The 26,769-nt window shown below is 37.8% G+C and overlaps 1 protein-coding gene across 1 annotated transcript in view; it reads left to right on the forward strand.

Moving 5' to 3' along the window:
- Positions 1–25,593, forward strand: part of SUSD1 (sushi domain containing 1) — a 43,597-nt gene extending 18,004 nt beyond the window's left edge. Inside the window, exons 9-16 of the mRNA XM_039389288.1 lie at positions 1,059–1,248; positions 2,206–2,300; positions 3,408–3,594; positions 15,015–15,108; positions 16,199–16,454; positions 20,741–20,780; positions 21,616–21,709; positions 24,484–25,593. Coding sequence (XP_039245222.1) covers positions 1,059–1,248; positions 2,206–2,300; positions 3,408–3,594; positions 15,015–15,108; positions 16,199–16,454; positions 20,741–20,780; positions 21,616–21,709; positions 24,484–24,622 — 1,095 coding nt within the window. The 3' untranslated portion in view covers positions 24,623–25,593. The remainder of the gene's footprint in view (positions 1–1,058; positions 1,249–2,205; positions 2,301–3,407; positions 3,595–15,014; positions 15,109–16,198; positions 16,455–20,740; positions 20,781–21,615; positions 21,710–24,483) is intronic.
- Positions 25,594–26,769: the final 1,176 nt, after the last annotated feature.

Consider the following 26,769-nt stretch of genomic DNA (forward strand, 5'->3'; position numbering starts at 1 on the left):
GTTTTAGAAATGCAGAGTATATTGAAATAATGTGCCTTGCTCAAAAGGTTCAACGTTTTTCTTCTCCCAAACTATAAGCGTAAGAATAAAAAAGTAATAAGAATTTCCATGTTTTGACATTTTCCATTCTTTGACATCCCAAGAAATGTTGGGATGTTATTGGGGGTTTGAGGGTTTTTTTAAGTATGTACAAATAAGGAAAAAAATAAAAAGGGGATTATTTAGGGTCTCCAGGGTAGGTACTTCAACGTGGAAAATACATTTAAAGACTGGGTAATAATTTTGGAAAACAACTCATCTCTCTCCTCCTGTGTTATAAACCAATACATTTTTAGTTTCTATACTTTTATTGAGGACTGCTGAGATGGAAAAAACAGCTTCCCAGTTCCCCTAACAGTTCAAAACTGGTTTTTATGTACCCAGTGGTAATGGGCAAACTGTTGATCTCTGATATAATGTACTCTATGCACATGCTCTTACCTGAACTCAGCTATCTGCAAGACACTTCAGAATAGTCAAAGTAGGTAAGTTTTTTCTGTCCCTTCATGTCATATAAACAACAGATTTATTTTCCACTGCACTGGGACAATCTTAGCAAAGCTTGTCTTTTATCCATGTTTGGCATTCAATCTTTCTACTGCTTCTGTAGGGCAACGGGCAAAACTGGGAAAAAAGAAAGAAAGTAACAAGCAGATGAAGTTTCTATCTGTGTGCCATAAATAAGAAACAGTATTTGTTTACATCTTATTATTTGTGTCAGAGTTATTTGCATGGTCCACCAAAGATTGCTAATAGATTGGATTAGATTCCATAATAGATTCTTCTATTTGTTGCAGAGATATAGGGAAAAATAGGGATGACTTTAACAGCCAGAAGACATTAAAGATCCATCTTGTAGCACCAAAACATTTAGTCAAAAGCCTATTTTTTTGCTTGAAATGATCTTGTAAAACAGATGTAACCCCACATTCTCTTTAAGAACTAGTAGGATTAAATGAACTAGTATTTTGAATTTGGGATAGCCACAACTAATTGCACTTTCGTTTTTGTTCCAATAGTTTCATATACTAGGCCAAAGATGGGATGAGAAGATGTTCTCAGAAGATGTGATGTTTAACATCAGTACAAGTGAAGATAATCCACAGGTGTGTTTAGAGCTGAACTCTGGCCGTAACTACATGGTGAATATTACTACCATCTCTTCCAAAAACATCACTGTCTCAGTTACAGTATCAGTTCAGACAAAGGGTAGGTTGTGTTTTGTATTCTCTGTGCTTATAAAAGAACTTACTGTGCTGCAGAGTTCACTGATTTGAGTCTAGCAGACAGGAAAATGGACTGTTTTCTAGACTTTGTAATTCTTTATGCTGACTACAAACATGTAGCCACTGTCAGCATGCTCTTTTTCTGCAAAACGTTTTTCTTTCTGCTCACTGTGGCCATTGCAAACAGAGCAGTGTCAGTATAAGTGCCCTTCGGAAAGATTTGGCAAACCTGCTTTTTCGGGATTTGCCTTCTGGCTGAGGCAGGATTGGTTCAGTGGCATTTCTGGCTACATGCCAGAATTTAATCCATGAAACACTGCCTACTGGTTTCCATTTCTTGCCTTGAAAAATTATTCTCTGCCTGTGGGAGAATTCCATGTTGTTTAGCTGTGTGATACTAATCTAAGTGATGTCAGCATTATAGACAATGCTCCTATGTTTACCAGTGATTAACAGTTTTCAGGCAAGGAGTGTTCTTGAGAGGGTTTCTGTAGTATTTTGGTCATGGAAACTTTAAGCTTGCCTTCTGACATTCTAATTCTGGTGTGACAGACCTTGAGAAAAAATTGCCTTTGGAATCCACAAATATGCTTTTTCTCACTTCCTGTTTCCTAAAAGGCAACAAATTGTTCTATGATAACTTTATTTACGTCAGAAGGTCTGAACCCTTGGATCTTTCTGTAATTATAACCTCCTAGGCCTGGACAAATTTCCTGAATAGCGTGCTTGGGTTTTTCCAAAAGCCATTTTCTCTGGAAATCATGCTTTATTTACTGTGTTTGTTCATTCCCATAGAAATGAGATTGTACCTTTATCTCAGAAGATAATGAAATTAAAAACCTTTTTTTAAAAATTTTATTTTCAGCTACTCGCATTCAATTAAGTTGAAGAAGGTAACATTTTCATAATAAGTTGATTTCTTTTTTAATTGTCTCTACAGTAAAAGAAGCTTTCAATAATGTATTAATTTTTAATGATACTTGCTTGAAATGGCAGAGAAATGTCAGAGAAACTGATGTGGAAGACAGATACTCAGTAAGTGACATTCTATGTTTTGAATCTAGAAAACAATTTTTATCAATCACCTATGTGAAAAAACCTAATTTTTCAAACACTGGCAGTGTTCCTCATTATAATAATGTGTCTTGTGAAAACCCGGTGAGTAAGCTTGCATGGCAGTCTTCAGAAAAGAAAGAAACCACCATGCTCTGTTGTAGTGCCCTGATTCTTGCTTAATTTTTCCCATGTTATACTCTTATTTTGCATTCCTTATCTGTACTTTCAAGTTTGTTATGTTCAGGCCTCAGACAACTCTATTCCAGTTCCACTGAGTCAGTTCCCTCTGCCTTGTGATATGCCTTTAGTCTCCTCTTATCTCAGCATGGAATTTCTACATGAACTGTCTCTGCCAGGGCTCTTGGCCACCTGCTGTTGTCTCAAGTCTCCTTGTGCTGGGAGGCACTAAGAAATTATCTAAAGGCATGGGATCTATTTAAAGGAAAATTATCACTTGATTAAAGTACAGCAAGCATTTTAGTTTTCATTAACAGAGAAATCATTTGATCAGCAGAGGTCTAAAGTTAACGACTTCATGATCATTTAAGTAATCAACAACAAAACAAACAAACAAAACAAACTACTGAAACAAAAAAGACCCAATAGGTCTGTAAATTTGCCTGGAAACATAGGTGTCTGAGACAGATTCTGAGGTGTAGCTGGCATTTTGGCATGGGTCAAAATAGCTTGATTTTGTCTTGATCCTCAGGTTGCAACCTGAGAGGTGGTTATGTGAGATTACTTTTATAACTCACCATGAGAGTATACTGCAATGAAAGTGAACTGTTCCTGGAAACCTATATGTTAGCAGGAAATACAGATTGAGGAAGTTACAATGTTAATAAAAAAGAGGATAGACTGGAGGAGAAGTGAAAGAACGAGGACAATGTCAGATCCGATCAAGAGGGAATGCAATTCCTGACAAATTTTGGAAGCTTTGGAATTTGAGTAATTATCAGTGCAAAAAGGTTTGGTACTCTCTGTTGATGTGTTCTGCTATTTCTTCTTCTTAAGAGCGTGAGGTGACTGAATGCAAGTAATATATTAAAATACTGCAAATTACACGCTGTGATTGTTTCGTTGCAGTTTCATGTGCGAGGCCAGCGTTGGTATCAGAAGGACTTCATTCATGAAATGACCTTTGAACTTACCACACACAAGAAAGCTCCTGAAGTTTGTTTTGATTTACAGCCAGGCACCAATTACTCTGTTAATATTTCCATGGTAGCTTTGAATTTTTCACTGCTCATTTCCATGACAACACAAATTACAGGTAGGTCCTGTCATTTATTTTATATATTTCCAATAACACCTAGTGGGTGCAAGAGGCTCAGCATTGTTGATCTCAGTGTTACATGGTGGGTTGCCAGAATACTCTTTCCATGCTCAAAATTGTTCATGCTTTGTTTTCACAGGTTTCATAGGGTCTTACAGTCTAGTGGCAGAAGGGGGAGAGAAATGAGGGTTCAGAGTGTTGAAATGTCATTTTGGCACAGCAGGGAAAAGATAGTTTTGTGGGTTAGACACAAGATTGGTATCTAGGAGAGTTGGGTTAAATCCCCTGCCCTGTTAGAGCCCAAGTCACTTTTTCAGTAAGAGTTAATAGCACAACTGCACTTTGTATGGGTATTTGTGACAATCATCATGGCTAGGCTTCGTGAATGAAGATTTGGGAAGGACTCTACCCACGTTTATTGCAAATTTGTGACAACAGATAACGCTAAAACACGCAAGGATTTTAGGGTATGGAGAGCCCTGCCAGTACCTCAGACAGACACCTTTGCCTCTGATTGGCAGAGTACAAAACATAAAAGCCATTTGAGCAAATACGGTTCTGCGGGGAGAGCCTCGGCTTCACAATTCAGCGAGACGTATGGCACTAAATGCTGTGATAAGAAACATAGCTAATTTTTTTTTGTTTAGAATGGCTTTGCACCCTCCTTGTACTGTCAGACTCTCTCTGATAGGCTATTACTGCTGCAGTGTGAAGTGCAGCGTTTGATGATGGTATCACCTTTCCCATCAGGAACATGAGTTGGAATAAGAAAGAAGCATGGGAGCTTCCTGGTGTCTGTAACTTTGTTTAGCCACTAGATGGAAGCAATTATCTTCTGACTTCTTAGGAAGAGCTGGGGATTTGTGGGGATTTTTGAAATTGATAGTGTTACTTTATTTTTAATAATAAATCTGACGGGTTTAAGCTTCATGAAAGGTAAAACATCTCTTGTTTTCTAAAGCTACTGTTTAGATACACAATGACTTGGATTTTTTTTTTTTAAATGAATTTACAGTAATGATCTGATAATTCATTTTCACAAGTTTACTGTTGTGCCCGTGAGTAGTGCCTGTGAGTTCATGCATCTTTGTAAAAAAACTAGTATGTTGTTTCAGAATTTTGTTGACTTAGGTAATTTTTGAATATATACTCAGAGTATGAGCTCAGTCGTTAGCTCTTTACTCTTTCATCCTGTGATATTTCCTAAATTTTGCAGATTGCATCAGGTCGCTTACTCAGCAGTGCTCTGGAGATCACTTTGCAGCAGGTGCTGTGTGAAGTGGTATTTGTGTCTTGGCAGCTGGCATATTTTCCTCTCTGCTGAGTTAGTGCTTCACAAATGCACATGCATAGCCCCAGGAAAGGTCTTTGCATGAAATTTAGGTCATTTCCATTTTGAAAGAAGATTCCACTACACAAGCCTTTTTATATCTGGTAGTTACTTTCTTCAGTAAGCAGTAAAAAGTAGTGTTGCTCTGTCATATTAGGAGTCTTTACCTAAAACGTGCCATGAAAACACTTATTATGCTTTTTTTCAGCAGAAACCAAGAAGTAAAGGTATGTCTTTTTTCAGTTGAAATCGAGTGAAAATTAAAAAGCAAACAGCAATCATGCTGCAAACCCCACCAAATAATGAGAATTTAAATAAGATGTTAAATGTGTTGCTGTCTCATCTGAGATGAAAAAGACACATTTGAAGTTATTCTTCTGGCAGTGTACCTTTGACCTTTGGAATTGCATTGTCTATAAAAGCAACTTAATTTATATAAAAGCTATTTATAATTTTAGAGGTAGGTGTATAATTTTCTTTTTCATTTGTCTAGTTATTTTGTAGTCCTGTATGTAGTAAAACCAGATGGTACCATGAAAATGCAAGATATGTCTTAAGCGCAGAGGCTCTAAGGAAACAGAAATTTACAGAAGTATTTTACTGTTTATGGCCTCATTAGTTGTTTAAGGTTTCATATGCCATCCTTTAACAAGTGCATGGTTAGTTGGCCTGTTTCCACAGCTAGGGGCAAATCCAGGTGTTGTGTCTCCTTGACTTTCACACACCTCCTACATTTTGAGAGTTTGGGAAATCTTAACTGTGGTGTTTCAACTGGTATGAAGAGACATGTCCCAGACTGTCTCTTCTGATCATCTGGCAGATGATCATTGCCTTACAGACTAGATTTCCTGACAAGGATAGTAATCTCTGTAAACCTTTAGACTGTTGCAGAATACAGTAAGTATTATGTATGCTAGCAATAAGTTTGGGTGTTTTTTCAAAAAAATAAGATTTGTAAATGCGTGTTATGAAAGTTGCTTCTGTGTCCTGAATATCTATATATGTGTACCTCATGAATGAGGATATATTATGTCCATAGTATTTCTAAATAAAAAAAACCAAGAACTCAGGACTTAAAATCCCGCTTTTCTCCCTGGCAAGTAGCAACCTCTAAAAAAATAGTTCTGTACTGAACACAAAGTTGAGTTTGCTCATCTCATCGTGAATGGTAAATGCAGTCTATCAGATGCTTCATGGATCCTTGAAATTGTGATCCGTTCGTATGTCCAGTAACAGGCATCTTGCACAGTCTTTTATGTTGCCCTTCTTACTTCGGAGAAACTCTCACCACTAGTCTACCTGAAGTAGGAAATTGAGTCAATTATGAAAAATAATTAGGCAGCGATTATATTGTAGTTGTGAAAAAGATGGTAGCAAGATTGTCTTTTAAGCAAGAAGGGATTTTGTGTCTGTTTCCAGAGAAGAAAAGGAGCATCCTGTGGGCATATGTGCAATTACACTACTTACACATGGCTCTGTTCATTTTCCTTTTGGAATATCATTTATTAAGACATGCTTGGACAAGGCATTGTTCTTAATTTCGCTACCTGTTTTCGTATAATGTAAGATGATTGAACTTTTGCAACCACTTTTCCAGAGTTTGAAAAACAGAATAATAAAGTGCTAAGACTTTTTTACTTTCACTTCTAATGTTCTAAATAGGAGTAATTTCTTCAGTTGAGCCACATTAAAATTCTACTGATGTTTGAATCTGTGAACTTTGCTTTGCGTAGATTTTTTATGAAGGATATGACAAAACTGTGGTCTTTGGAAAGTTCATGAACGCCTAAATATTTACAGAATCTGGCTGGTCTTTTTTTTGGTTTAGAGCAGACTACTATGACTTAAAAAATCATAAGACAGAAAAGATTTTTTTGTACCTGAATTACCAATTGTATTTCCTTCCTGTAAAATAATTCATATTAGATTGACTAATGGTTTCTCATTGCTCTTCCTCCTCTCAGTTTTCTGCTTAGAATCAAGGTGTATTTTGAGTTTGTTCAGTGCATACTATTCACACAATTTCTTGCATATTTGTATGTGCACTTTTCAGTGGGTTTGAGTAGGCTTGACCTTGAGTCTATTCCTCAGATGGTTTTAGTACTTCCTGTGTTTCTCAGCTGATATTCTTTTTGCAGGCCACATACTCTTGTTTGTGTATCATCCCTCTCTATGAACACTTCAGTCAGAATGTAGACACACAAGCAGAGAGCCTAGAAAGTGACTTGAATTAGAAGAAGGTATTTCATCAGAAATGAAGTATTATCTTCTAGAGCTCTGCACTTTTGTGTTTGTATATGGAAAATACATTGCATTAGCAATCAGATTGTGTTGTGATTTGTTCACCTGCCCACGCACACATAAAAGATAGACTATTGTTCTACTCTACTGTATGATGGAAAAGACTTACACTTATTCTTTCATAAGGGGAATTCTTCAAGGTCTGGAAAAGGAGGGAAACCCCAAAATCTGCTTTCCATTGAGGAAGTGAAAGACAGTTGGAGCTGTGGTAATCTGACAGCTCTTACTGTGATAGCCCATCACGTCCTCCAGAGAGAAAATCTGGAGATCTGGAGAATCTGGAAGAATTAAAGTGTGCACCTTCAGAGCACAAGAATTGCAAAGAAGGGAGTTTCTGATTTATGTAATGGTGAAAGGGGAGTGATGAAAACCTGAGCGTGATTTCTTTTGTTTTTAAAGTAGGGAGGAGATGCCAGTCATGTAAACACTTTTATACATATGTATGTGCTTTGTATTTTAAGTTCATATGAACTCCATTTCTCTATCATTTTTCTGAACTCCTTCGTAGCAAGAATTTTTCATACGTATCTGTGAAGTCATAATAATTCTGAACAGTTCTCTCATTTCGTTTACAAAGCAATTGATGTCAGTGACACACGGCCTGTGCTTTAAAGCCAGTGCTTTACAAGTGGAATAAAACTCTGCCTTTTTAGTCTTTTCCATCTGTATGAACTGGGGCCTCTTTAGTAAAGACCTGGTACATTACAAATTTATAGTGAAAATGAAATGAATGAAATGCAAAATGGAAACAAACCAATACAAGAATAGGCTGTGTGTGGGAGGAATATAGATTGTAAATCCTGTTCAGCTATGAATTTATATGAGAAAAGGTCATACATACACACTGTTAGTATTTCCATTTTAAGATACAATCACAGAATCATAGGACAGGTTGGGTTGGAAAGGACCTATTAAGGTCATTTACTCCAACCCCCTTACAGTCCGATCAGGTTCTTCAGAGCCCTGTCCAACCTAATCTTAAATGGTTCAAGGCGTGGCACATTGACTACCCCTCTGGGACACCTCCTCCAGTATTTTACCACCCTCAGTGTAAAAAATTTCTCCCTTACTATCTAGTCTGAATCTACCCTCTTAAATTAAAACTATTATGCCTTGTGTTTTCAATACAGACCCTAAAAAGTCTGTCCCTGTCTTCCTAGGCAGCTGCCTCAAGTACTGAAAGGCCATAGTAAGGTCCATCTGGAGCCTTCTCTTCTCCAGACTGTGCAACCCCAGCTGCTTCAGCCTTTCCTCAAAGGAGAGGTGTTTGTCTCTCTGATCATTTTTGTGGCCCTTCTCTGAACCTCCTCCAACAGGTTCACTTCTTTCCTGTGCTGAGGAGCCCAGAACTGGATGCAGCAGTTCAGGTGGAGTCTCACAAGAGCAGACTAGAAGGAAAAAAATCCCCTTATCCTGTTGGCCCCACTTTGTTGGAGGTAGCACAGGACACAGTTGACTTTCTGGACTGTGAGTGCGGGTCATGTTGAACTTCTCATCCACCAGCACTCCGAAGTCCTTCTCCTCAAGGCTCCTCTCAGTCCGTCCTCCACCCAGCCTGTATCCCTGCCCAGGTACAGCGACTTGCACTTGGTCTTGTTAAACCTCATGAGGTTCCCATGGGCCCATTTCTTGAGCTTGTCCAGGTCTCTCTGGATGGTATCCCATCTCTCAGGCATGTCAACTACTCCATCCAGCTTGGTGTCATTTAGCTGTATGTATTCCAGTAGTTTACTAAAGCTAAGCTGCTTAAAGTTACACTTTCTGTTTGTCTAGGCTGCTGATAGTACTGCCTTGTGTTGTTTTAAACATTAAATGTGGAATAGAACAAGGCTAGTTAAAACAGTTAAGAATAATAATACCTCTATAAAACATATACCTCTCCTCTTTTGTGAGGAAGCAAGGAAACACTTTCTGTTTACACTTTGCCTCATTCTAAAATCTGATATTCACACAGGAAGCTTTGAACTTTGTTGTTTCTCAGGACAGAGGAGCAGAGCTAGGTTTTGAATCCTCATCAGGAAAGGAATAGCTGGGCAATTGTTGCACTTCCCATGTCTCTAGATCTTACCAGCACATTTGCCTTTGTGTCTAGCTTACTGCCAGATGTACCCCTTGCTGCTTCTCCCCCATTCTGCAACCACAGCCTGAACACCTCCCCCTGGGTCTGCAGAACTATTCCAGGAGGGAACACTCAAGTGTTTCCTACACTGTGTTTTCTATGTTAGATTTTTGCTCCTAGAAATCACAAGGGAAAGGTGCCACAGGAGGAACCAGAGCAGATGACAGCAGATGACGAGCCATAAGAAATGTTCAGGTAGAGGTGAGCCAGGAGATATGGGGCAGACTGGCTCAGCTGCACACATGGCAGCAAAGGCAGATGACTGTAATGCAACCTGGAAGCGGTCTGTCCAAGTAGGGGTGAGATGGAGGTGAATTTACCTACAGAGCACCTGGCCCAGGGGTGCTCTGCAGCCCGAAGCAGGGCCCCTTCAGGTCCTGGCTCTGACACAGAAACACCCGAGGAGGCACAAGCTGGTTCCTTGTCTATTTTGTGGCTGTGAATTACACTGACTTGTGGGTGTGGGGGCAGGTCACTTGCTGATATGTTCAAGACTGAGAGGTACCAGCCAGGGTCCCCTAAACCACGTCTCCTTGCTTTCGTCTTTCCTTCCTTGCCTAGGATCATTTTACTTCGGAGACATCCTGCCCCTTGCCAGTATTTTGCCTAAGAGAAAGGACTGTTTGTGCAGCAGAGCTCAGGCTCTCCCAGTGCAGGAGCCAAACTCACAGGAGGCCAAGCACACCACTGCAAGCAGAGCTGGCCTGGCTGGTGACACGTCACTGGGCACTAGTTCCTTTTTTACTGTCTGCCTCATTGAACTCATACCTTTCTGATGATGAACAGGATGGTGTGGCATTCAGTCACAGATCAGGAAAACAAAGACCTCAGTCAGTAAAGGGAATCACATGAGCAGGATTTCCAGAAATGACCAGTCCTTAATGAAGATTTAAATGATCTTTTTCTGTAGATGTGGTCTTGATTTATTCATCCACGTTCTTTCCTTCCCTTCTTTAAATAATGTTTTTCTCTTAAGTCAAAAATCTCTTTTCACTCTCTGTTTAAAAAATTATATTTAATATGTACATTAAACTTATTTACTCTTCAGACACTTTTTCTATTGTACCAATATCTCAACCATATTTTTTTATTTTATTTTAATAGCTGTGTTTTTGACTTCCTTGTTTTAAAATTCAGTAAAAACCTTTTGGATGTAAAGCCCTCAAATAACCATGAAAAAAATCCCTTGTTTACAAGAAATTAGAGTAATGAAAATTGTCTTATTTCAGCAAAGGGTTGTTTTAGTTAAAACCTGGCTTTAAGAGGAGTCTTTGATTTGACTTCTCTGGACTGTCAGTTTCAGTGAAGAGTTGCCATGTGGTTTTGGACTTTGTGGTTCAATTCCATTATTATTTTTAAAGCTTTGTCAATACCATAAAATGATGCAGGGAAGCTGTAAAAATGGCTGTACTGGCACCAAGAAAAGGTCTTTCAACAAGTTATATTCAGTTTAACTGGCATTATGCATATCCATATATAGTGTGGGATAGAAATGGATTTGTGCATTCATTTTTGATGTGACTGTATGGGCAACTTACAGCCTTTCTTGCCTGTATTACATATCCAAAGGTTAGTAGCACAGTGTTGTCCCAGAGTTACTGCTTCAGAACTGTGCAAAAGATCATGTGACAGGAGGCATTAAATGTTCCTGTTACCACTCCTGGAGAGTGTCCCGAAAGTTCACGTATTCCTTCTATTGCAGTGGTTTACTTGTGCAGTCCTCAGCAGTAAGCAGTATAGGCATTAACTAGGGCTTTAAACAAGAAGTCAACAGCTCATTTCTAGGAGTAAAGAAAAAATTTAGCTCTTCTAATGTGAAGTGGTTTCATTATAACTAATAGTGAACTGCTTCCAATGTGCTTTTTCTGAAAAGCGTGATTACAGTATAACACCAAGCAGGCTTTTGGTCCAGGCCTGCGGTGTTTGTGGTGCTGCACTCGCAGGCACTTCCTGTCATATGCCTTCTTTCTTGTAGCTTGCCTTCAGGTTCAGAGGAGGAATTACCGGATGGATTCTTCTTTTAGAAAATTAGCCCTGTATATGGAATGTTCAAGTGTTATCAGCATAGCACTGCTATGACAAGGAAGTGCTTAGAGTGGGACTATCTCTGGATAAACTTGCATTTTTTGCTGTGTTCTTCTCTCTTTTCCTGGTGCTGCTACAGATATTTTAGTCTGTTTTGCTGGTGAAGAGTTAAAAAAAAAAAAACTTCAAGAAAGGCAAGGTGCTAACAGCACCTGAACAGACTGGAGGGTCTTGCTTTCTTCTCTCAGCCCACCTACTGCAAATCCTCACCTCTGTAGCGCTCCCCCCTTCCCTTACCCGCTCTAGGTGGTGTTAAGTCAGTATTTTTATTGTGTGGATTTTTAAACCTGTTATTATGATGACCTCCCAGCAGACTTCTTTTTTTTTTTTTTAATTTTATTTTTAAATGTTAAATTTTTGGAAAGGTTCTTTTTTTATTAAAAAAGTCATACTGGACAAATACTGCAGATGGAATAACTCCTTCAGAGTTTACTTTCTGGTCAGTGAAACAAAAATGAAATCTATTGCTTTCAATTATTATTATTATTATTATTATTACTCCTTTACATTGTTGCACGCTGTTCACTTTTCTTATTAAAACAGGCACTTTGTCTTCTGTATATGTAATAATTAGTATTTCTTACTAGAAACTAAATATGGCAAAAGACTCCAACCTTTAAAAGCACTATGTGTTTTTCCAGATTTTGCTCTCTTTTACCCACTTGCTAGGGCTGTCAGTGCTGGATGACTGTTTATTTTCATGATTTGCATTTTCCTGTCAAATTATAGAAAATTTAAAAAGTAATTGTTGTGACCTTAGTCAGCATCTTTTTGTCCCGTTTCCCCTTGTGCTGCTTATCTGGAAAAATGATGCAAAACTGCTGCATGCAATGCACAGTCTATCTGGCATTAAATAAAAAATTCCCAAGTTTTTCTTGGAAATTGAAAAATTCTTAAGAGAAATTAATAGTAGTGTCTCCTGGTGATCCTGAATGCCAAAGGAAAGGAAGATACGAGAAATATACCAGATGAATCTACCCTGACATATATATCTTCCTGTCACTCTGTCTGTTGACAATGTCTGTGCTGAGGAACCACTGAAATTAACAGAGAATTTATGGCTTTCAAGTTATGTTTTTTTAAGTTTGCAATGGACAAAGGACAAAAAGATTGGCTGTCAAATGTCATTTGTTCATTTATTTTGTTCAGATAGAAATTCTCTCTGTACATATTGCAATATCTGCAGTTGCAGATGTATTGAAAAGACCTGAAGCAAAGACCATTTCCTGTTCTTGCAAGCAGCCATGCAGTACACCTCATTAACTCAGAAAACTCTCAGTTTTCGTAGAATAACAGAGTATGCTGAGTTGGAAGGGACCCATAAGGGTCATCAAAGTCCAACTCCTGGCCCTGCACAGAACAGCCCTGAGAATCACACCATGTGCCTGAGAGCACTGTCCAAACATTTCTTGAACTCTGTCAGGCTTGGTGCTGTGACCACTTCCCTGGGGAGCCTGTTCCACTGCCCAGCCACCCTCTGGTGAAGAATGTCTTCCTAATATCCAACCTAAACCTCTCCTGACACATCTTCATGCCATTCCCTCTGATCCTGTTGCTGGTCGCTGGAGAGAAGATATCACTGCCTGCCTCTCTGCTTTCTCTCGTGAGGAAGCTGTAGACCACTATATAAATCTTATTGTCATTTCAATCCTAAACATTCGTAGCTGGTTTCTTCACTGGTAGTTCACCCATAGCCTGGTTTTGAAAAGAACATGGTAGAGAGAATTACCAAAGCAGTCTGTTTGGTTAGGTAAGCTTTCAGGAGGTTCTCTTGGGGGTGATTTTTGTCAAGGGTAAGGTAGGTCTTTTTCTAGCTAGGGATGCTTTTCTGGCCTGTTAGCTTTATTTTGGGCATACTGTGCTTAAGTTGTATCCCTTCCCCTGTTTCATTCATTTCTGAATAAAGCAGAGATCACGTAAGCTTTCAAATTTCCTCTTCATAGGTTACAAAATGTATGAATCTGAGATTTTGGTTACCTCATGTAAGACAACTTCTTTGTCCATGTCTTCCTTGTATCCTGTGCACTAGTTTCTCAGAGCTCTGTAGCACTAATTATTGGAACTTCAGACACTTAAGTGGTCGCACCTGAGCCTTGAGTACCTTTGGTGGCACTATTCTAGCGTTACGTAAACCTGTTTCTTATGCTTTTTAGAGCAGCCTTTCTTTTCTTTCTGTTGTCATTTTGGTGACTAACACTCATTCTGAGATGTACTAATATGCCCTTCCTACTACTCAAAGGAAATTAGAATAGGTAGTATAAATTCTTATTAGTAGGCCCAGGTGTATCACCTTATACTTTAAATGGATGAATTTAATCTTATTTTTGCAAAACAATAGTTGTAAAGGTGATGCAATTCTTCTTGTGTAATGTCTCTCTATTTCTAGCATTGAGCAGCAAAATTAATCTATATGCATTGGGATTTTGCACGGTGATTGTTAATAAAATGCCAGACTTAGTACTTCCTTTTACCCTTGAAAGAACTCCTTTAATAACCTTTCTGCACCCCAGTACTACTGCTTTCAACATGATGTATGTTTCTAGCTCCCTATTTAGCAGTTATTTGCCCTCTTGACAGTTCTTTTAACAAACCTCATTTTCTCCTGCAAAATGAATGATTTTCTATACTTCAAACATATGTGCATCTATCTGTATTCCAGCTGTTTGAAAAATCCATGCATTTCAGAGAGATTTTGCCTGATGTAACTTTGGCAGATCTGCATTGCTTTTCTTTTGGTTCTCTCCATGACATCTTTCTAGCTCTAAAATCCTGGTTTGCTGTGCTTAAGCACTGCATTTGTTACTCTTTAGTTAGATATCACATCAGCAGCCCGATATGCTGGTGTTCAGAAAGCCTAACCATATCTGGAAATATCTGTACAAGTTCTTTCAGACTTCTGGGGTCAATAGTATCCATGCTTCACACTCTGTGCCCTTGGTTGTGCACACTGAAGCTGTTTTCCTTTTTGCTTTCAGGCTAGTAGTGGTAATTTCCATATCAGTGTGCAGCTGTCATCATTGCCATTGAAATTAGAGGGAGAAGTAGTTGTTCAGTGTTGGCCTTGATTCAAATTCCCACTGACACAGATTAGAGCTCTGTACCAGTATTGAAATCCAATTTAGGGGGCTGGATATTGCTAGCTGACTGTGAGGAAGTTACTAAGGAAGTTGCCTTCTAGCCAGTGCTTTCGGTGCTACTAAATTCTCCTTTTTTCATACCATTTTATTTCTCGCAGTGGGTTCTGTGCCCACAGTTTCGTATTTTTCTTCTCCTTGGCCGTTTCAGATAGTCTAATAAATAATGCTGCTTCTTCCAAGCAGTCATTTTTGGGCACCTCTGTTTTCCCTAGATAGCAGCAGATATACTTCAGTGCAGGGTTCTGAGTTGAGGCTGCCAGGCCGTCATGCTCGTATTTGCTCTGTGTTTTACTTGACCAGTTTTAATTTGCCTGCAGGCTTTGTCTGTCAGGTGTTTAAGACTCAATGAACAAGGAACTTCTGGGGGAGAGAATAGCTGAGAACCCTGATGCCCAAAATATTTCTAAAACCTCTCTGAAGTACTGGTATTTGTTTACTTTTTTAGATCCCCCTTTCCCAGATGTAGAATTTGTTGCAGTAAAAGGTTCTGCACCTTTGCTTAGACTCCGGAAAGCAGAAGATCAGAATGGACCGATCAGGTTTGTCTGTGTGCTCTTCACCCTTTCAAAAAACATTCTGCAGATTTATATTACTAACAGATTGGAACTGTTTCTGAGGGCTGGATTATTTTTGTTAGCAATGGGAGAAAATTTATGCTGTAACTCATAGTTTCTCCTCTCTTAGCAAAGTAGTATTTATTTCAGACTCCTCTCTGTTTTCTGGAACAAAATCTGGTTCTGATAATTGTGAATTTCCACAGTTGGCTTTGTGGTTTTGTTCTGTTTTGTTTTTCTTTTCCCTTTATCCACAGTGAGGTTGCAGTAAATCTTTACTGATGGCTCCAAACACACCTCTACTCATGTGATTTTCCTTTTCCAACAAACTCATGCAGCCAATTCCCTTTTTTTTCCCTAAGAGCCAGAGTAAATAGTGAATAACAATTCAGAATTTATACATGTTCTGAAGTAGTGTTTTCATGTTAGTTTATTACAAGCAAAATATATTTCTAGAGAAAAAGGATTTACCCCTTACTAAGTGCTGTTGGTGATAGAAGGGAATGGTAATCATAATTCAATATTACAATGAATTAGAAGATATTTGAAAGTTAATAATGTTTCAGGAAATGTCTAGTTTAAAAACCCTAATAAATAACCCTGCTGTCATTGGATACCACAGACTAAACATTGTTTTGAGAGGTCTGAAGACAGATTTTATTTATTTTTTTACAAATGGTACCTGTCCTCTCAATAAAAAAAGTCTTGTTTCTGGGAACTTACAAATCATTTTCAGAGGCAAACGGTGTCTTATTTCATAGTGAACTTTGATGAGAGGAGGAGGGGGAGATAGCCTGAAATATCTCAGTTTGATGTTCTTCTGAACATAAATAAACATGTAACATTAATGTGCATGTCATGAGGAGCTCTAAGCTGTGCATTCAGTACTTTTGGTTCAAAATGCAGTGGAACACACACAGAAATATTTTAGTATAAGAAGTGTTCATATTGGACGTTAATAATAAAGAACAGTTAAGAGCCTACAAATAGAAAAGACAATATGAATTAATGAATGTCTGATGCTTTGTTCATTGAAGTAGGGGCTAATATTTAATTTTTTTTTTTTTCACTCTAGTCTGTATCAAGTGATTGTGCTTCCTCTGGGTTTGCAAAGCACTTTTATTTGTGACTCCTTTGCTACTGCAACTTTCTTTAGTAACACCACTGATGTTAAAGGATATGTGGCAGCTGAATTTCAGGCGAAAGATGTTGCTGATAACATGTCAATTGCTCTTGGAGACAGACATTACTACGGGAAGTTTTATAATGCTCCTTTAAAGCTGGGAGAAGAGTACTGTGTTTTTTTGAGAATAATAAGTGAGTGGAATAAGGTAATGGATATTTTAAAACCTCTTCTTTACACCTGTTGAATGAAATGTTGCTGGGGAGAAAGAGGAAAATTTTAATATGTTAGATTTTTTATGATGCTCCAAGGATCTGTTAGTTGACTTAATTAGATTAAATCTGAAGCTCTTTAAATATCTCTTGTAATTCCTTACAGATATTTATGTCATTGTAATGTTGAAGCAACTCTGGATGTCAAAAGACAAACAGAAAATTAGTAAAAATGAAGGGCCATCACTGCCCTCAGTAATTGAGGGTGTCTTTATTGGGCCAGAATTTAGTGAAACAGATCAGTATGAGAATTTAAAAACTACTCCTTCACCCATGTTAATTTTTAATCCAGTGTATTATAACAAAATATTCCAGTTCTCCAAATGATGTGGACAAACTCCAGCTCCACTGGGAAAGCTTTGTGGAAAAAGAAGTATATTACTAGCATTAAGGTTTTTATAATTTTAAAGTAAATATGCATTTTCAATTAGAAACAAAAAGTTTCTAACATGTACACCTGATCTAGTTTTCTAGTTGTATCTATCTCAGGGGTCAGCAGTTTTTAATTCTTTTATAATATAACTTCCAACAGTAGGAAGTTCTTCTCACGTGGAGCAGGTGATAACTCTATGTGCAATACAGTTCCTGAATGTCAAATATAAAAACTGAACTAACCAATCCCTAATAAAGAAAAAAAACACCTAAACACTGCCTCACCTTGCTATCTGAAGAAAATTAAAATAGAGTTTTTAGGGCTTTGTTTAAACAGCAAAAAACAAGGAAGCGTGCAATAACTGATCTGTGAGTCACTTATTTGAAAGCCTACACATGAATCTCAGTAAGTTAAGACAGCTTTTGTTAAGAAATGTAATGGCCTCAGTCCAAACTGAGTGAAATAAAACAAGTGCATGTAGTAAGATGTTTCTGGTATCTGCTGACCTGTGCAGCACATGTTTTGTATAGTATCTACTTTAACAATAGACTGAGAAGTTTTCTTATAGCACAGGTGAAGTGGTTTCTGATCATGATGTAAGTCTGTTTGTCATAAACTTTTAACTGATTGTGTGAGAGGAAAAAGTAGGAAAATGACAAAAGAAGGCATTTCAGTTCATAAATAAGTTAGCCCAAAATATCCTGGAGTTTGGACAATGAACTGTATTTTTTAGAGAAATTTACTCTGTGGAGCAGAATTGTTTATCAGTCAAATGTATAAAAGTGTGGCCTCTATAAGCACTGCTAAATACATCCATGAACTTAGTTCATTTATCCTTGGGTTTTATGCTTTGGTTTCCCTAGCTCTTTCCCTTCAGTATTTTCTGATAGTGGGGTATTTTTCCTTTTGTTACTTGTGTGGAGGCCTTTCTTGCACAGAACAGAACTGATTGCTTACACATCTCTGCCAGCTTGTTTATTAAGTGGCTTCTAAGCTACATTATTCTTTCTCTTTCTTATAGATTATTTCCTGATCTTTAATTGCTAACATTTGCAGATGTATTTTCTAGGGTGCTGATTTAATGGATTATTATTACTGTCATTTGTCAAAGTCACTCTTGCTTCCTTCCATTTAGAATGCACCAGCTCCTTAGTATACATCTAGTATACAGTATGGCTTTTGTTAGTTGATGAAGTACATGAAGTTACATACAACACTTATGAATCGTTTTTAGGATCACAAATACTAAACAGCTTTGTTTCTCAGCTCTGCTTCTTTGAAATGGGACTTAGACCAATGTTTCAAAAGTACTGGCTTATCTGCAGTTCTCATGCCCTTGTATTCTGTGCAATCATTGGTATTAAACGGTTAAAAAAAATAAAAATTATGAATTGAGGGTTGTTCAGTTTTGAGAATTTCTGAAAATCTTATTACTTAACTAACTGGATTCAGGAGTTAATATTTAAAAGTTGCTTGTTTTTTGTCGTTTTTTTTTTTTTTTATTTACTTGGCCCTCAATTATTAGTACCTGTGAAATCAGCATTTCTATAGTGTCTTTAATTTGTTAACACATTTCCATTTGAATACAGACAAACTAGAAATAGATGCCATAGACTTCTAACTAATGTTCTCATTATTGACTTTTATGTTCTGGCATGCTTCGGAGTCCCCTCTGTCTCCAGAGCCCCTCATACTGAGAATGGTTCAATTTGTGTCATCATGCTGTGCAATCATGACTTGATTGTAAACTTTATTGTCATTATTCATAATGTACCTGACATATTATCATGTTCATTTATCCATTGTTCAGATTTGGAGGTCTTGAGAAGGATGTCTGCTGTGAGGTTTTTACTTTCCATTTATTTTTCAAAGTGGACTATTTAAAATGCATATTTTGTTTATGCATTTCATGCAGGATATCCAGATGTGTTAAAGGGCTGGTCAAATGATCCGAGGAGATCACTGGGGATACACATGGAAAGCAGTTAGGAAGTTAACCTTACTTAAGTGGAACAAATTGTCCAGTGTTGGAAAGGTTCATCTCCAGGAGGGATGATCCTAATTAAATAGCGCAAATACACCTGGTACCTATTTTAATCCCCTGTGATTACTTTATGAATTCCATGCTGTGCAGAAAGCCAAGGCTCACAATGAAGGGCAAGAACTAAAAAAAAGCATTTGGAATTTAAACTAATTTGAGAGTAGTGTCTTTAGCATAGCTTTTGTTCAGTGTCAGCATCAGCTTTTTTTGAATCAAACGGTTTGTGCATCCAACAGAAGTAAGAACACAACTGTGAAAGGTGAAGGTGACATAGTCTTTTCAAGAATAAAGTTGTGGGTTTGTTGTTTTGGTTTTTTTTAAATTGGAATCAAACCAATCCCTACTGTGAGGAAAATCTGTTAAAATTAGCCTAATATGAATTATCTGAGGAAAGTGTATATGCATGACAGAATGCTTTTCCTCCAGAACTCTTTCAAGTCTGCAGCTGTGGAAGTGGTTTCTGTCTGCAGTTTAGCTACCTGTGTTCATCCAAGTTGTAATATGGACTTTGAGATCAATGGATACTCAAGTATTTAGAAGAGTAATTTAACTTTTCAGTAAAGGTGCTATTTGTATCAGAGAAGGGGATTTATAGTTTGATTTAGTATAAAGTGCAGAAATGTGAGCTTTTCTGCTGAGATTCATGGGACCTCTGTAACTTCCCTGATAGGCAGGAAGTAACTAATTTTCTGCACGCTAGAGGGTGTCATAAATGTAGCTATTTCAAAATGATGGCACTCATGCCAGTGCCTCCAAAATCTGACATTTGGGTGAGCTTTTAAACCCACCCCTTGTTCTTTATTCTTCCTCTTCTAAGAGGATCTTCTTTGTCAGTCTTTTGTCTTTTTAATTGACCAGAAAATTCCTTATAAAAAATGGGTTGCAGAATCACTGAGATTCCACAGTTCAGCATGCAGACACATGAGATAAAGAATGCAAATACACGAGATTAAACATACAAAAGTGTCTTCATCCTTTTATGCAAATACTTAAAAATGTAGCCTTCTATTTCTTAGAAATGTACTGTTATTCTGTACCTAAATAGACATTTTGCTACATGAAAAATATACGAATTGTGTATGCATTATGGGAAAGTCTGTGAAAGTAATTTAGCAGGAAAGCGTGTGTGTAGAAGCACTACAGAAATAGACTTCACAGTACTTACAAGAACTTAGAACAGAACTTCTTTTGTATTTATGACTGTGAAGTGATGGGGGAAAAAGCTTTAAATGGACCAAAGCTTACTGTAAAAAAACCCAAAATTGTTCAACAAGTCTGCAAAAGCAGACCCCTGGTTACATTTATTCAACTGGTGTGAACATGAACCATTATAAGTATTCTATACAAATTGTTAGAAATTACCAAACAAGTTGTCTTAACTGAAGAAAATGCTATATCCAGTATCTGTAAAGCACATCATTAGGTACTATATTTTAACATATATGTTCTGCATGGGGACAGAGTTAATACAGCATATTCAACCCTTGCATTTCATGAATTCTGAATCCCTATCGAAGAAACTTCAAAGATCCTTCCGTGTTATTAACATGCCTCGGTTGTAGAAAGAAAGGAAGAGTAATGAGTTAAAAGACAACAGTGAGCCTTTCATCAAAATTCTATCTCTAATCTTATCTTTATAATTTATAATCTTTTAAGACAAGCTAGAGGTTGATGTTTAGGGGAATAACAAACTGTATTCCCAATAGTAGTAAAATACAGTATGTTGTGAATGGCTGATCTTTCAGAGAGTGTTAGTAATAATAAATGTCTCTCATGAGAAACAGCAATTTTTATGTTTTCACTTTCAGGTAAGAACACAGTCCTGTGCTGTTTGGGCGCAAATTAAAAGTAAGTCAATTTTTCCTTCAGTAAGAAAGTATAATTTGTCATAGCTTTGCTTGGCGGCATAAACTAATAATTGTTGTGGCTGTTTCTTCATTTGCTATTAATGATTATGAGGATTGAAAAGGTTAGAGACAGAAAATTTGCCTTCCTCTTCAATATTCCCTTCTAATGGATTCAGCAATCCATTCTAAAATGGATTCTCTTATTTGTCCGTGGTTTTCAATGTTGCTATTTCTGTACATCACATCCAAATCTTTACAGCAATTTTTGTGCACAAAGGATTTGAAGCAGAGAAAATGCGAATTTTAGAAGTCTATTTTAAGATAGCTCTATATTGGCTTAAAGAGTAAAAAAAAAAACACCAAACCAAACAACAACAGCAAAACCACACACACAAAAACAAACCCCCCCAAAAAATCCCAAAAACCAAGCAACAGCAATAAAAAAAACCCCACAAAGCAAAACCAACTAACCAACCAGCCAAAAACCCCACAACATTCTAGCTTTTGGAGGCCACTTTATTTATTTTGTAACGTTCAGGTAGTCCTCAGAGAATTAAGTCTTTTTATCATCTCAAAAAAATAAAAGATTCCGTGCAAAAATGAAAAATATGGCTAATTTTTGTGCTTGTAAGGACAGTTTCTTAAATATATAGTGGCATAACTTTAAAAAAAACCCAAAAAGTAAATTTCTTAGCATGGTTTTATTGCAATTTACTTTTAATTATAAAATGTTTCCAATTAATGAGCGTACCTCAGAGGAGTTCAAAATCCGCTAGCGGTCAAGTTTTGGTATTTTGTTTGTTTGTTTGTTTGAATGGCTTGATATTTTCTTTCAGGTTTGTCACCCCCTCCTCAGTACATGATTGCTGTTGGATTAGGGTCAGTGGCTGCCATCTGCCTTATACTGTTCCTGTCATTCTCAGCGGCACGGTACGTATTGTTACTAACTCCAATTCCGTGGTCCTCCTCTGCAACGCTTGCGTGTTTTTCTTTTCAGGTGGTTTTTCTTGCCAGCCTGCTTGGTTTAGGCATCTTGGGTTGTTAGAAACTGTTTTCAGGAGTAGTTTTGGCGGCCAATAATTTATTCCATTGCTTGAACTGATGTCGTCTGTATCTTTGCAATCACTGGCAAAACATCTGAAAATCATGGGGCTTGTCTTAATAAAGGAAAAATTCAAGACAATGAGTAGCACCAGGACTGTAGTTCAGAAGTGTTTTGATTTAATAGGAAATAAATAAATGAAGTTTATATGCCATTGAGATGTTGATGTACTTTGCTTATGTACAAAACCAATTTTTAGTCCTCCCAGCTTTATTCAAAAGGCCTAAAAGGATTGTTTTTCAGGAGTGATTGATCTTTAGCTAAAGGCCACGATAAAAGCGTGTTAGAAATTTTTAAGAAATTTATTTACGTTTCATGATCCTTTAAGCAGGGTTGGTAACTTTATAATGGTCTTTCTTTCATAGGTAAAACAAATATGCGAGTTATGTGATTGTGGATGTCTGTGTACATGTAAAATCTCTTAACTAAAAATACGTCTTTGTTGTTGTTTTAATATGCTTATCTCTAAGAATAGTCTTCTTACTTATGTCCCTTGAAAGGTCAGGAGCCTCCAGCTTGGGGGCTGTGAAGTACAGCATTGATTGGTTAAGCTGCTTATTTTGCATTTGGAAACAGAAGGAGTTAGTCTTATGTAGGGCTGGAGAAAGTAGGATTATTCTGATTGTTTGTGGTTGTCTAAATTTAAAATCAGTTCTTGCAATCAGAGTTCCAAATTAAATGTTCCCTGGTGTCCTTCTTTTTCTTTAAGTACTTCCCTTGGAAGTATCATGCAGTGGTAAACTTGAGCTTGTAGTCTTGATTTTTTGGGGGGTTTTGAAAACAATGCCAGAGTCAGGTTTGATATTTGAGGAAGAAGGGGCTATAACTGTCTTGGTTTCTAAACTAGTCTTCCTAGCAGGGCGCTTATTGCAGGAGGAAGGGCTCCCCTAGCCTGTCACGATGTGAAAGGCTTCTCAGTTATTTCAGTTTCTCTGGTGAAAACATGACAGTGGGATATTAGTACCCTTAAAAACTATGTCATATCAATTAGGATCATAGTCATAGGATAGCAATTTAAGAAGACAGACAGCATGGGAAAAATCATGGATGAGTATGGACCACTTGTGAGTGAGTGTAAAGAAGATAGACACATTTCAGTCTCCTTTTAAAAGGAGTGAGAGCAGATGAAATCCTTAGGGAGCTGGGTACATTGAGTACATTTGTCAGGGGTCAGGCTGTAGCACGTGTATTTTTGCGGAAGAGAATTTAACAATTCAACAAGTATCTTTTAGGTCCTTGATCCCATGTACAGAGAAATTCTTGAATCCATTCTCCTGTTCTAGGGAACATCATGCAGAGAGAGTCCTTGGCAAAAATTAAAGCTGCCCCATCTCAGTAGGAGGCAGAGAAGAGAAAACCCAGATGTCAGTTGTGATAAGACTTCAGAGTGCTCACAAGAAGTATCTGTAATATTTATACGTAACAGATACTCTTTAGTTGTAATTAGACATCAGTTTAATACATTTCTGAGTAAGAATATGACTTGGGAAAAAAAAAAAGCATGTGAGGTCAGCCTTCTGCTCTGTTCAGTTGCAGAATCATGGTCCTGTTTTATGCAGTGTACTCCAAGATAGATGTGGCCTAGCAGGAGAAAGAGAGAGAGGAATTTGACAGGAAAGACCTGAGACCTATTTGATCCAACTTCAAGCAGGGCAATCTAATGGCAGGATGCTTAGCCTGGCAGAGAAGATGCTGCCAAGAAGCATGATATACAAATACACAAAATGCCATTACAGAAAGGCCAACTTCCTCCTGTTCGTAGTGCCAGTGGTACATGTACCATCCATGGACAGTGTACCCATGTGCTTCTGAACTGTAGGAGAGGGAGGCATGGGAACACATTGCTGTGAATGCAGCTTCTGGGTGGTCTGCAAAGGCAGGTTAAACAAACTTGTCAGTAATGACACAGCTACAGCTGATCCTGCCATGGTGTCAGGTGAATGGTCTCAGATTATTTCTTGGGGTCCCTGTAAGCTTCTGTCACAAAGAGCCGCTATATTCAAGTGCTCACCAGCTTGCCACATGTCTGCAGCCTCAGGGATTATGTTACTGCAGTGGGTTAGATTGTGAATTCCCACCAGTGTGGTTGCTGACAGCAATTTCGACTGTTCCTCAGTGAATAAAAGTCTGAGACTGGATTCACACAGTGAAGTCTGACTGATGTCCTTAGATGTTTATTTTTTTCATTTAAAAAGTATGTTAGTGTATAGTTATTGTTATTAAAGTGGCTAGTTACTCACACAACTTGCTCCATTCCTCTCAGTTCTTTGTTTTCTTTTATATGTGATACCTGTTCATATGCATAAGGACAGTGCCAGAACTTTAGAGTTCTGTGGATCTGCACTGGGCATGAGTGCTGTTGATGGCAAGGTTAACCTTGGTCAGGTGATTATCAGGTAACCTATGGGAATGCTTCCGACCTATCTCACACTGGCTGTAATGTTCAGAATTTATATCAGCACCATGGGTCCTCAGAAAACTTTAGAAACATTGTCATGTATCCCATCAATATGAGAGATACAAGTTCTTTGTCGAGTCCATGCTTGCATGTTGAATGATTTGTAAGTATTTTTTCTAACTGGAATTTTTTCTCTTTCTCCAGCTCTTATCTCCACAGCACAGCGCATCCCCCACCTGCTGCTGTAGCCTGTGAGGCTGTACATTTATCTGCTACAATAGATGTGGCACAAGCAAGGATTACGTCATCATTCCTAGAGACTGAAAATGTCTCTCTTCTCTGATGGGCTATCCCCTGAAGTCAGCATAGAGAAAATGTACTCTTATCACTGCCAGCGTCTGTCAAGTATGGACATATCTGCATGTCACATATGCACTATAGCAGTTGAAATGTATCTGTCACGGGAAGTCAGATGTTTGTTGTCTTCCCTTATTCCAGATAGTGTGGTGTGTAAAGGAGAACCTTCCCTCACAAACAGATTTGTGTCTGAGACGTTATCATGCATTATGTGTGTTGGCCACAGGCTTTCAGCTATCCCAGCTGCATGAGCGCCTAATAATGCGTGCTTGTATTGTACTCGATTACATGAATAATCCCCTGATCCAGTTGAGACTGTCTGAGGATTAACTGATACTTTAGATACCTTTGGACACATAAACTAACCCATTATGAGAGAAAATGCAGCTCTACCTTTATATGAGATAAAGTACCTGTTGTATTTCGAAGTATAAGGGTAGAACACTTTTATCAGTCACTTAGTAGTAGTGGTACATCAGTAACATGTACCACTTGCTAGCCATGAAGTTGTCACATTCAAATAGTGCCAGCAACAGATGTGTTTCAGATATATTGCAATCATTGCTCATAGAATTTAACGATAATTGCAAATAATATACCAATCTATAAAACTGCAGTTTGCCAAAAAGCTGAGTAGCTTTAATGGCATGTGAAACTAATTAAAGGAAGGACCTACCTGTGTTAAGTGCAGTTTGTTAATCTCTGTTCTATAATTACTGCTGAGTAAAGCCATTAAATTGTTTTTAAATGGGCTGGTGTGTAACATCTGGTTAGAATCAATAAAGTACAATTAACCAATTTCCTATGTCATATTCCCAGTTGATATATTTTTTCTCCTATAAGAAAGAATCAAGTGGCTTTGGTTACTTCCACTCCTATTCAGAAGTCGCTTTGATATATTTTAGCAAAATAATTCTGTTAACTGATGAAATAAAGAAGAAAGAGTTTTGCTTTTTACTCAGTTTTGTGATTTTTTTCAAGTTATGTTTTGTGATTTACCACTTCAAATATATGCTACCCATTTTTGGAACTGTAGGTTATTCAGATTCCTACTGGTTTTATAATTTTAGATGTCGTGTCTCTCTAGGCTTTGTAATCAATTTTTTGGTATTGAAAGTGTAACAGCAGATTTCATACTTAGTAGCAGAGACGAATGATAGCCAAAGAGAGTTTTCAATTGCAGCATCTGACTGAGAGTGCTTTTTCAGATCTGGGCCCATTTCTGTTATCCAGTATTTCCACTGCTTACTAAATCTGCCCTTCAAGTTAGTTAGTACATGAGTAAGAACACCTTTATTTGGATTAAGGATTAAGAGTTGATGACATTTTCTGTTGCTAATTGAGAAAGGACGATTTAACTGTTCGTAGTGGACAACCATGTCTTAATTTTTCAGTTTTTCCTGTGGAATTCATTCACACAAATTCCACACCCAATTTCCTTTCTCAGTTGAATAGATTGCAGGGTTTGGTATAGCAGTACAAACTGCACGACTTCATTCTAATTCAATCTCCTGCAGCTCTGGTCCTGTGAGAGAGTTCATGAGCAGGTATTCCTGTATAAGGGAGAGCTAGAGAGGCAGGAAATTATTTAAAGATACAGATGTTCCATCCTCTGGGAAAAAAAACAAACTTCTTTTACACTTTACTAAGATCCACAGTATGCCAGTATGTTAAGCAGAATCAGGAATATGCATCTTGTCAGTGGGTATAGTTGGAAAATTGGAGGTCTTCCTGTAACTTTCAATAAGTAATTTGTTTTCTGTGTGCCTCTTCTTTACCTACCTTGTTTTTTCTTATATATACAGAAACATCTATACTTCTGCTGGGACTTAGACAATGTATTTAATGACTCATTTGGACATCACACAGTGTAGCTCAGGAGTGATCTGGTAAGGGAGAAGATACAAGGCAGGATTCTCTGCTGTCTTAAGTTCTCCAATACAGCTACAGCCCTGTAAGTTTCCCTCGTTCTCTCTGCCTCTTATATCACTCTTTGCAGACCTACCTCTGGCTGTGAGCCTATTTTCACAGAATCACAGAATATCCTGAGTTAGAAGGCACCCACAAGAATCATTGAGTCCAACTCTTAACCGTGCAGAGGACCATCCCCAAGAGTCATACCATGTGCCTGTG

The sequence above is a fragment of the Pipra filicauda genome, unplaced genomic scaffold (genome assembly GCF_003945595.2).
Source record: "Pipra filicauda isolate LSUMZ 115617 unplaced genomic scaffold, ASM394559v2 scaffold71_size5581439_pilon, whole genome shotgun sequence".
Lineage (NCBI taxonomy): Eukaryota > Metazoa > Chordata > Aves > Passeriformes > Pipridae > Pipra > Pipra filicauda.